At 40.5% G+C, this 12,001-nt stretch overlaps 1 protein-coding gene across 1 annotated transcript in view; it reads right to left on the bottom strand.

Annotated features, from left to right (window-relative positions):
• The window catches only part of kmt2cb (lysine (K)-specific methyltransferase 2Cb), a 57,129-nt gene extending 45,328 nt beyond the window's left edge, over positions 1-11,801 (bottom strand). The window contains exons 1-5 of the mRNA XM_070845806.1: positions 11,611-11,801; positions 4,710-4,798; positions 2,812-2,959; positions 1,699-1,905; positions 9-118 (exon numbers count right to left, since the gene is read on the bottom strand). Of these exons, the coding sequence (XP_070701907.1) occupies positions 9-118; positions 1,699-1,905; positions 2,812-2,959; positions 4,710-4,798; positions 11,611-11,801 (745 nt within the window). The remainder of the gene's footprint in view (positions 1-8; positions 119-1,698; positions 1,906-2,811; positions 2,960-4,709; positions 4,799-11,610) is intronic.
• Positions 11,802-12,001: the final 200 nt, after the last annotated feature.

Raw genomic sequence — 12,001 nt, 5'->3', positions numbered from 1 at the left:
GTTCTTACCTGACTCAAAGAGAGACTGGACGATAAGATTTTGTGGTAGGCCGACATGAGAAAGCTCATCCCAAAATCGACTGGCTGGGTCTGGTTCTTCCTCGCAGCTTTTAGACCCACTGGAACAAAAGAAGAGGTTTGCAGAAAAAGCGGGTCAGCAAAGGGTTTAAAAAAAAAAAAAAAAAGAAAAAAAAGAGGACAGCTAAAAGATATGCTAGGCAGGAGAATGACAGCCTGCATCAATTTAAGAATGAATCGAGAGACACATAAAGGTAGAGGACGATGTGCGGTTTTTACAAAGGCTGAGAGATGAAGACAGAGAGAATGAGCTGGGGGAAAATGCTAGAGAGCAAATAAAAAGCTGTAGGGGGGAGAAGAACAGGAGGAGGAGGAGGAGGAGGAAGAGGGCCATCTTGTTTGGTGTGTGCACAAGAGGCTGGCTGTTCTGTCTCATAAAATCTGTTGAAAGGGATCTGTTACCCCGAGTCCCTGGCTTGAACTAGTGAGCTGCATAGCATGCGGAAAATGTAGAGGGGGAGCATTAGCATTTAAAAAGGACCTAAGTTCCAGTAAACAAACCAACAGCCAAAATCAAGAGACTGGTTTCTGGAAGCATGATGGCACACTCGACAATGGCACACAGCCTTGACAGCTTATTGTTTACAGCTCAAGTTTCATCACCAATTACGAAATGATCTTTTCCCACCTCCTCACATTTCCACACTTTGACCCCTTTGTCCACCACCTTTGCTTCTCTGACAAATCAATACATGATTTCTCTTCCTGCCCTGTGCTCCCTCCTGTGCCTCTGTGTGCCACAACTGAGAGACTGGCCCTAATGACCAATCACACTGCAACAACACAACAGCTACTGGTTGGCTTGGCATGCCGCCAGACCCATCCTGCTCCCTCTGCCCATTACGTCACTGGGAACCCAGAGAGATGCCCAACTGGTTCCAAAGGACCAAAACAAATTAGGCAACTATCCAAAAGAGTCCGAGGACGGTCTTTTGTTGGCACAGTGTACAAGTATGTGAGTACAAACATACATATACATATATACACACACACACACACACACACACACACACACACACACACACACACACACACACACACACACACACACACACACACACACACACACACACACACACACAGGAAAGGCTCATGTGTACCTTCCACCTGATGTGGGCCTGAGGACACTGACTGCTAAGGTTAAGAGATAATTTAGCCTTCAAATGGAGAATGACAACACAATCTGCTAACTGACAGAGACCCTTTAGCTTGTGAGGTCTGTGTGTTTGTTTTGTGTGCAAGTCCCTTTGTGTGTATGAGTTAGTGTGTAGATAAATGTATGTAGTGTGGCCATTTATTAATTGCCACAATTATCTTATTTCACCAGGATAATCCACTGTGTATCAATACTGGTTTCGAGGGGAAGGGTAAAAGATAATTTCATCCAAAAAAAAAAAAAAAATACATTTTCAAAAAGAAGTAAAGATTCTGGTCACAATTAGGACCTGTCCACAACAGCCATCCCAATGTCCAGTTTGTAAAGGAAGTCCACTGAAGTGAGGCAATAACCTTTTTTCTGATTTCCTACAACTCATTAACTTACAACAGGGACTTAAAGATGACTTTTCCATTTACTGACAGCCAAACCATTGTGACAACAGTGTCAGGCAGGCCTACTTACTTTGTCTTTTCCCGCTGTCCTGAGGTGGTCTCTCCGGCCATTTTTGGCTGAGTGGTTTTATCACCATCACCACTATCGCTTATCGAGCCTCCTCCATCCTTGTGGCTGAAGAGTGCTTCCAGCTGAGGTGTGGTGCTGAATACTAGCAGGTCCCCCTGACCCAGCAGGCTACGGCCACCGCAGTAACAGAAGGCACAGAGGCGCTCGCTGAAACAAAGAAAATGGGTGGTAGGGGGTGTTTAATTATATATACCTACTGTGACTTAATACAGTGCCACTATGTCACCATGAATTAAGGCCTCCTCCTTCTGGCAACGGGGCTGTCTGGGCAGCAACATACGTATAAACACATGATGACCACATTTGTGAGGCAGATGCACACGCCGTTCACTCACACACCCCTTGTGAAACCCACTTGGCATAGACCTTTTCTTGCATGGACCTTAACCTGTAACCTTGAGTGCAATAGTACGCGGATGTTTTCAGATTTGTTCGAATTTCTTATATTGAGGTTACAATATGATTTGCTTTTATTATATATCTATTACCACACAGCCTCACTTTGAACAACATTTTTACCACATTAAGCTGTTAATTCTGCAATTTTTCTGCAAGGAGGTTGAAAACAAAAACCTTCAGCTTACAAGAATAACTGAGCATGGTAGTGTTGCAGATTTCACGCAAGAGAAGGCAATTGGAGTATTTAAGAGACGAAAAGAGAGTCTAGTGGCCAAAAGCTGTGAAGTTGAGAAATAAAATGGGCGGTAAATATTTATCACATTTTTAAGGGACGAGATGGCCTTGTTAATAAGATCCCAGGAGATTCTGCTAGTCTGCCCTCCATCACCAACATCGATAGCAGAGATAGGCCAGAAGATTGATTACAACCTTTAACAGAGTGGCACCTGGGAGGAGAGAGAGCTGCCTCTACCATCAGATGGCTTGATTTCAATTCATCCATGCATGTGTACACAGCAAGACAAACAGTATGTCACATTGCTGAACTCACGTGCACAAGTACATACTAATGCTTGCACATATTCATATAAACACTTCAAAAAAAAACAAGGATCTTTATTCCTCATGGTTCAAGGGAAGTTTAGCGTTTCTAACCTGCTTCTGACTTCTCTACTCGCTGGGACAGATGGTCCTGCTGAATTCTCGGCTTGAGGGCTCTGGGCCAGAGGGGAAGAGGGCTTGTCCTCCTCTGGCACCTCAGTGGTCACCACTTCCACAGTATCCACTGGATGGATTGGCATTTCTGGTGGTAACAAGAAAAATGAAATGATCAGTTAGCTGGTGAGAAATTACTAAGCATTAAATCCCTCCATAGCATTTGTGAGCATTGTAGTCCATTCAACACTGGCCTCTATACTATTAGCTGCTTTTCAGTTCATTGCCAATTATGACTGTAAAATCAGCATGCCGCTTCTGACAGATACAAGCTGTCATAGGGCAGGTTGATTGCATTCAAGTCATTTCCTCCAGGTTAAAAACACAGCCTTTATTAGTGAGATGGATGGTAAAATATGGGGACCATATGCTCAAGCACTGATTACAGTAAACCCACTGGGATCATCAAGCTCATGTACAGAATAGTAATAACAAAGGAGACAAGGGAAAAACAAGAATCACTGCAGCAAAAATGTCTCAAGAACTGGGGTTTAATATTAATGTGGAAAATGTGCCTAAAATACAACTAAACTCAATTGTTACCGTCATGAGTGCTTTTGATCTAAATTACAAAGAAAAAAGCTCAATTCACTGTGCTAATCATACAAAACAACTCCCAAACGTACCTCTCACTGAGACTTTGGGCCGCGCAAATTTTTTATTAACATTTCATTGAGATGTAATTAGGCTAATACTGCAATGATTCAGTGTCATCCAATGGAATTACACAAGGACAAATTCAAGCTCATTACCTCCTAATAACTGAATGCACCTGTGGAAGACCTACAACAGACTTAGGATGTGAGTGAGGTGTCGGAAATTGTACATCATCTTTGTGTTTTTTGGCAATGAAATATTTAACAATAAACTTGTAATTTTGATTTGCATTTAATGTGTCACTGTGCTAAAAATTTCAACGTACACACAACGTACACATGGTTTGGGTTATTTTCTGTTACATTTAAAATGAAGACATAAATTTAAGAAATATTTCAGTTACACTGTACAAGTGTTATGGGGTTATAGGCTATACATAAGGTTAACTCAGGGGATTTTAAAGCAATGTTTTGTCCCTTTCAAAACACAGATATACTCAGCTTTACCCAAGCTACACACACTACTTTAGAGACAGTACAGAAATTGTACATCTCATGTTGACAAATGCCTGGAGGCAGAGAGAGCGAGGGAACCATAAGGGATGTAGTGGACATGGAGGTAGACTGAAAAGGCAAAAGTCTGCGCATGCTCTGTTCTTTCAAAACAAAAACAAGACCTGGGAGAAAAAAACATATCGTTGAAATGTTCTAAAAATGGTTAATAAAAGTAAAGCTAGCCACTGGGAGAATTTCATTCCCCAATATCTCCAGCACAGCAACAGGGCCACTGAGATGTATGAGAATGGGAGGCATGCTCACGTGATGTGATGTACACACATAAAAAAGCACATAAATGGGTCTGGAGAGACTGATGGGATTTTAAAAAGCTTTTAGAGGGCATTAGCCTTGGGCTCTTTCCCACTGCACCTCAATGCCAATCTCGGTGCAGGAGGAGAGATGGAAGCAGTAAGGGGAGAAAAAAAAAAAAATACACCCACTGCAGCTTCACAGCTCAAGCTAAACCCTTTCAATTATAGCCCAGAAGTAGAAGCATGGGGTGCCAAGAAAAAGCTCTCATCCATCCTTCTCCAGGAGAGGGAGACTCCTTTACCTTTACTGAAATACCCTTTTGAAGCACTCCATGCATGAGGCTGCTTGGATGAGCAAGTTCAAATCTAATATCACTCCCCACATGACCAACATGTACATAATGGATCAAAAAAGGGGATTGCCGAGTCTCACCTGTGTCCTGAGGGCCTATGGACTCTGTTATCTCAGTCCCATCCATGCTGTCCTCCTCATCCGCAACAACCTTACCTCTGGTGCGACCCCTAGGGTGAGGAAGAGAAACAAACAAGTAAATAAAGGCAGTGAAAAAGAATGAGACATGAAAAGGTGGCTGGGTTTGCCTCCAGAGGGGGGGCAGCGGTGCGGTCATGAATTAGTTAAATATAGTCACAGCTGTCACTGATTTTTAATGGAGGCACTCAAGCTGGGAAAGGTGGAAGGATGGGGGGTGTACAATACAGTACTGGTAGTATGTGGAGTTTAAAGAATGAGGCAGGCCAATCTGGACAGCTCTGCTCTGAAGATTCAGATAAAACGATTGGGAATCAAAATAAAGACACTATGGCCTTAACGTGACATCATCCACAAAAAATTACTATGCCAATGTAGGGTGACAGGATTATGACTCAAAATGTACTGTTGCTCATTCGGCAAAACTGAAATGTGTGTGTTCTTCTTCAGGGCAACATGGAACAAATTCCTTTATCACTCACAGTCCCTTGAGGGATGACGACTCATTAGAGTCTAACTGAAGATGCACTATTTGAATTTCAAACCACAATACAAGCATTACTTATTATATAATAGCAGCTCTCTAATTTAGACACAACAAATAAATATCTGACCATGAACGTGCATGAGTCATGTTTGGTGTCTTGAACAGGGTTGGTTGTCTGCGCAATCATTAGGGGCTGTGATGTATATCGCATCCCAATAAAATGGGCATCGCTCAAATCCAAAGATGCAGAGAATACACAAAATTAATTTCATGTCTTTGTTTTTTTGAAAATGTTTTAGTCTTGTTTGGAATTATCATCAATATCACGATCATTATTCAACGGTAAACAAATCCCACCAAGAAGGTCTACTTTATCTCTGCTTGCAGCCCATTTGATTATTATGGTGCTTTGAGGGGAGGCCATGTTTAGATACAATAACAACACTACTGCAATGATCACTCCAGACAGACTTGAATTACCCTGGATTACACATACTTAGATACATCTCTGAATACACGGACATGTCAGCCAACTGGGAAGAAAACAAGAAAAAAGCTACAACCTCACATTATAATGTGTAATACACAGCTATTCTGTTTACAAGCTACTGTGGCCAACATGAGTGTACAGACAGCCACTTTGAGACTAAAAATAAGGATGGTTTTGTCTACACTTGAGGTATAGGTCAAAAACGTCATAGCTGGGCAAGTAGTAATAAGGTAACGGTTATGTTTTCAGAACAGCAGGTTTGTGAAAAGGTCAGTGCTCCATTTAATTTTCCACTGACAGTTTCAAATTAATTCATCATTAGTTACATGCAAAAACCACCATAATACTATTTATATCTGTGTCACAGATATTACAAATAAATATTTTCATTAAAAAACCCAAATAATACTTAAAAATCAATATGGTTGTTCTATTCAGTTTTCAGAAGAAAACACTGACATTGTTCATAAATCCTAAACTGTGTAATCAGAAGTGGGCTCAATCCCTGCCCATTTTTATTTAAAGGTCCCATATTCTGCTCATTTTTAAATTCATATTTGTAGTTGGAGGTCCTACTGGGTTTAATGTCCAAAAAGCACATTTTTCTAATGGCAAGCTGAAAACAGCTACAGCAGCCACATCTGTCTGAATGCTTCGTTTTAGAAGAAGAGGACAATCCGCATTCTTTGCTCTAGCCCTCAGGATCTTCCTATTAGTGGGAGCTGGCGTTAGTGAGAAAAAAAAGAAAGAAAAAAAAACACAATGGAGGAGAGCAAGGTGGATTCAGGAGGTTTTCAGTGGCAGGGACAGTCGGCCTGCTGATCCCCTTATGACATCATAAAGGGAGACAAATCTAAATTATGCGCTTTCACACACATTTACGGAAAGATGCAGGACGAGAGAAAGAGAGAGGACATAGGTCGTAGAGTGTAGCTGTATCCAGGCACAACAGAGATACATATTTATGTTGAAATGACATTACAAAAGTGCATTTTGCATTATAAGGGACCTTTAATTTAACGGGAATTAGTTAAATCAAAGTATCAACCATTTAACATCACAGGGTTGCATGACGACATTCAAATTGCATCCTCTTAAGATATGTACAAATAATCAAATTTCGAATGAGATAAAATGTATATACATTACATACAGCATGTAAGGGGGCTTATATACTATATGCATGGGGCTTTGTGCAGGCTTCTGCATCATCTTGTCAGGCTCACTGTCCCACTTATTACATAGCTTCTTACTGAAGAAACTAAATAATGTGAAAGAAAATATTGATTTTAAAATAATTTTATTGATTTAAATATGATCTTATTGCTTCCCCTATCAGAACTGCATCTATAGCACTAATCTGTTAGTGTTTTCTATTTTAATTTCATTTGAGTCTGGGGGTAATGTAAGCAGCAGCAGTGTTCATAGTATGGTCAACATCTTAACAACAACCCAGTGAACGAAATAACCATGTTTTTAGTATAATAAAGCTTACAGTGGTCTACAGAAGAAAAACCACAAACAAAAAAATCACACACCTCATCAACACTGACATATGTAGCACATAGTGTTGAAAACTGAAAGATGTTTACTGTTTACTTATTCTCATGAAACAGCAATTCTAATTTTCACCAGGAACTTTCATTTGGCACCTTGTGTTAAAATGTGAAAGAGGGTTTTGAAGAAAAACATATTTATACACAAAACAATATTTTAAAAAAAGTATAATTTTTGTAACAGTGGCATACCTCAGGTACTGAATCGGCACGAGCATCGTAGAATATACCCAACCCCATTCAGGTCTGAACACTTGTGATAAACCTAGAGCAATATTGACCTTTTGCATTCCACTTTTAGAAGCTTTGTCCATCTCTGCTCTGCTAAAACGCTACAATGTACTCATAACGCACAGGGTAGCATGCAAGCCCATTGCACAATATGAGGAAATAAACTGCTTTCAAACATAAGTATTTGTTCATGTGGAGGACCAACAGAGGCTGCTCTTACTGTCTGATCTTACTGTCACAACAGCTACACACTGACTCTCCTCTCTGTAGGAGACACAAAATATTATATAAAAGAATCAAGGAAAGCTTTAAATCTTGGTAGATATTTGAATGCAGAGCTATTCAGTACTAAATTGGAGCATTAGAACTGACTATTGGCAAATTTTCATTATTAAAAGGACTTTGATTGAGATCCAAGGCAAAAAAACTTGATCGGGATATCCCTTCTCATGTGTCTACCTTCTGCTGAGTGACCCAAAAATATCTCATTACCGCTCCTTTTCAAGATTTTCTGTCTGGAGTGCCATGTTAAGCGTAATCTTAGCCTTTTCTCCACTTCCCCGTCATCTCTTTTAAGACGTCATCACAATTTCAAAACAAGAAAAAAAAATTTGCCATAGTAAAGAAAGATGCAATTCTTCTCGTATCTTACTGAAAGTGCCCCATCAGCAAATCAGATGAACATGTCTACATTTCCAACCATATGCCTGTGTGCCTACTCATACAGATGCACGTGCATGCACACATAACACACACAAGCACATGCCTCTCTTTTACATACAGTATGGAGAGATATGTCAGTGTCAGCATCCTCCAATGGGAGCTCTGTTAAACTAATCTTGGAAGCGCCATGTGGAGGGGATAATTGTCATGGATACAAATTAAATAGCAACATCAATTGTTAGCATGCTAAGTGGGGAAAGCAAACACAGGCCAAATGAGAGCAGCATGTCTCAGGGGTACTCAGGAGGATACAGGGGGTTGGAAATGAGGGAGGGGATGCAGGGATTCGGGGGGGTGGGGTAATTTTCGGTGCCACTGGAGAGAAAAATCACAAATGGCTCGATGCCAAACCAACCCCTCCCTCTAAATGACTTCCATGTCAAGATAAGGAACAACTCTAAAACCCAAGAATGACAGAGGAGGCCTCAAGCAAACCCTTGCTAAAGCATAATTACCTGTAAGCCTGACTCAAACATAAATATCTTAATAAGGTGGAAACAAACAAAACAGAGAGCTCTTTTCACATCATTGTAAGGGTGCAAACAATAACTGCGGAGCCATGGATGGGCTGTCTTGCAGTAGTGTTGGATCAGACTAAGATTTATGCATGACTGAATCAAAACTTATACAGCTGTCATGAGGAACAAGATTTTTTTACCTAATAATAATAATAATTATAATAATAATGACAATAACAACAACCACAGATGACTGAACGTGATATTAGAAAAATAAACTGAGAAAAACAACTGCATCAGCATACTTGTGTGCAGCATCTGCTCTGACAAACCAAACAATCAAAAATGACAACTGATCAATATGCAGTTACGTTAGAATATTTGACCCAGCTAAATGTGTTTACAGCAGCAGAGTAAAGAACCACTTACATCTTTCCTCCATATATCACACCAGAGTTTAGGGTACCACACCGCCTGCTCCACTGGCTTTCCTTTATATGCTCACAGCAAACGCTTCTTCCTATAGCTTTCCTATAGCTAATGACATTTAAGTGTTTTTTTTTATTTTTTTTATTCCAGAAGGCAAATTCAAATGCAGAAATTAGCTGCTTTTGACATTTTCATCTATGGTAACAATCTGGTGCACACACACAAAGTGGTTGGTGATGGTGACGTCTTTATATAGACTGCTACACAACGTTCAGCTGAAATTTTATGTAACTGCGCTAAAAGCATCAAATTTCAGCATGGAGACAGCCAGATATTTCACTGAAAAATGCTCAAGACTAACATTCAACCCCATACCCTGCACAACTTATCCCCCCCACAGTCCCACCACAGGGAGAGAGAGTGAAAAAAAAGAAAAGGTGAAAATAATGCTGTGGTAAGTAGTCCCAGCTTGCAGGGTGCTGCCTGAAAGACCTGACAAGGATCATGCTGTTCTGAAATGGACTGACTAGCAGATGGCGCGTGGGCAAATCTAGTAAATTCCACAAACCAGGTCTACAAGAACCATTTCTGACACATCCTCCTTTGTCACATGCAAACTGGCTTTTAACACTGGTAATTTTAATATTTATACACGCTGCTTTTATCTATTAGAGGAGAGAGCCAGTTAGGCTGAACACAAAATAACTCACAGCTCGGTGAGGTTGTTGAAGTGTATGCAATTGCCACTTATTATAACAGTTAGTAAAGTTTGGTTTCTAAATTGCTACATAGGAAGTGATAAGCCAGGAGCACCATCCACCCACGTTTTTATGCCCAGTGGTGGAGACTACAAATGAATTAGGGTGTATTTAACTGTCTGCAAGATGGTACAAGCACAAGGTCCATCCACAAAGCTCTGATCGTTGTTGAAAGCTGTTGGGAGGATGTTCCATTATACTTACTGTTGAGCTTTCTCTAGAGGTGCACCTATCATCTATTTCAATGCAATCTAAGATTGGATGAATAATCGTGGCATCAATATTGAGCTAAATAACTGTGATAATCATTGTAGCCATTCTCTGCAGCCTTATCAAAACCCTATTTTTACACAAGCGACTACAGTCTTAATTCTGGCCATGACAATGCTGACAATTACAACTACATATATAACTCTCAGAAGGGCAGGAGAAGAAGACACACACATTTCTGCTGATGGCATGTTCTTGACCAGTTCATCAACATGAAGCCATTCTGTCGAGTCTGTCTCAGGTCATCCTTCCACAGTGGCATTAACGCATCGTCTGGATGCTTGCAGATTAAACGATCCATTGGGAGCAGGGTATTAAGATTGATTGAGAGGACAGACTAAGGAGAGAGTTAAGAACCTTGTGGGCATTATATTACAGAGCAGCTCTAAGCTGCATTATATGTTGCTATGGAAGTTGCAAAGAAGCCAGGCACCTTGTACAATGCCGCACAAGACATTCCTGTGCTAGCGTTAGCTTAAAGCTGCTTTGCAATGGTTAAAAACATGTATATGACAAGGACTGCTACATATAATTTCAACCAGGACAACTAACTACCAGCAAAAAATGCGCTACATCATGATATGCATCTGGATAGGACATGCCCACACTAGGATATGAGATTTTGGTCATACTGCACAGGCCTAACATATAATAATCTAGGCTACACTCAGAAATTAAGAGGCCTTGTTTTCTTCCATTGCAAAACCTACATATTTTGAAAGATGCCTCTTAATTTGAATTTCTTTTTAAAGACAAAAGGGGTCTGGTTGACATTTTGCTTTTAAATTAAATGGTCCCACATTGTCCAAATTTCATGGTACGATTTTGCGGCTGCTTCAAAACCAAGTGTGCACTATGACTGGAATATTTATTTGAAAAATAGAATTACTCAGAAAATAAGTAATAACACACCGAGGTGTGAGGAGACACATACCACGATGCAAAGCGGGATCATAGATTTTTTTAAAGCTCCATTTAACCTGTGGTTACTTAAGTTTTACCAGTTGGGAGTTAACTTGCAACATAAAGACAAGCAAGCACTTTGTCTGAAATTACACAGGATTTTAACGCACCCGTCACTGACCTCTTTCTGTGTTATGTGCCAGGGTCAGTCTTGAAGACCAGTGAATTTTTAAGAGCAAATAACTTTAAGGTGCTATTCCCAGGGGGGTGTTTTCATGACTCCATACATGAACAGGCTTTCTTAATGAGTCAGATGCACTACTGCCCATTCTTATACCAAATGAACAACCCCAAGTCTGTATACATCTAATGGACCTGGGCACTGGGCCACAGGACCATCAATGAATGATCTTTTTTTTTTTAATTCTACATTATATTAGCAGCACCACACATTGCATTTAATTCAAGGAATGAAAAAAAAAACCCTGTATGGCATGAAAATAGAAAAAGATCTTTGAATGTCAGAGGTAAAAACCTACTTCTTTCTGTTCTTAGACGTGGATGAGGGTGGCGCCTGGGGTAGGATGGGAGCCGCAGCATCCTTGCGCGGCCTGCCACGTGGTCGCTTGTCTGTGTGGGCAGGACTTCCTGTGGACGTGGCCCCTACACTGCTGGAGGGCGGCGAGGGTCCCTGGTCAGAGGGTTCCACAGTCTTATCCTCTGATGACATTCTGAAAGAAAACGGTATGCAAGATGGGGTCATGATAAGTGCTAAACAACTTTAACGCAAAGTCTAAAACATCCAGAGGAACAGCTGATTTACACCTCTATTGTTTACATATCGTTTACAGGTTTTCAAAAATTAGATAGGAAAGGAAGAGATGGCACGTCATGAGAAAATTCAAACCCTGAATAGTAGGAGAATGTAGC

The sequence above is a fragment of the Pempheris klunzingeri genome, chromosome 15 (genome assembly GCF_042242105.1).
Source record: "Pempheris klunzingeri isolate RE-2024b chromosome 15, fPemKlu1.hap1, whole genome shotgun sequence".
In the NCBI taxonomy this organism is placed as follows: domain Eukaryota; kingdom Metazoa; phylum Chordata; class Actinopteri; order Acropomatiformes; family Pempheridae; genus Pempheris; species Pempheris klunzingeri.
Note: the sequence above shows the minus strand (reverse complement) of the source record. Positions and strands in the feature narration are given on the sequence as shown.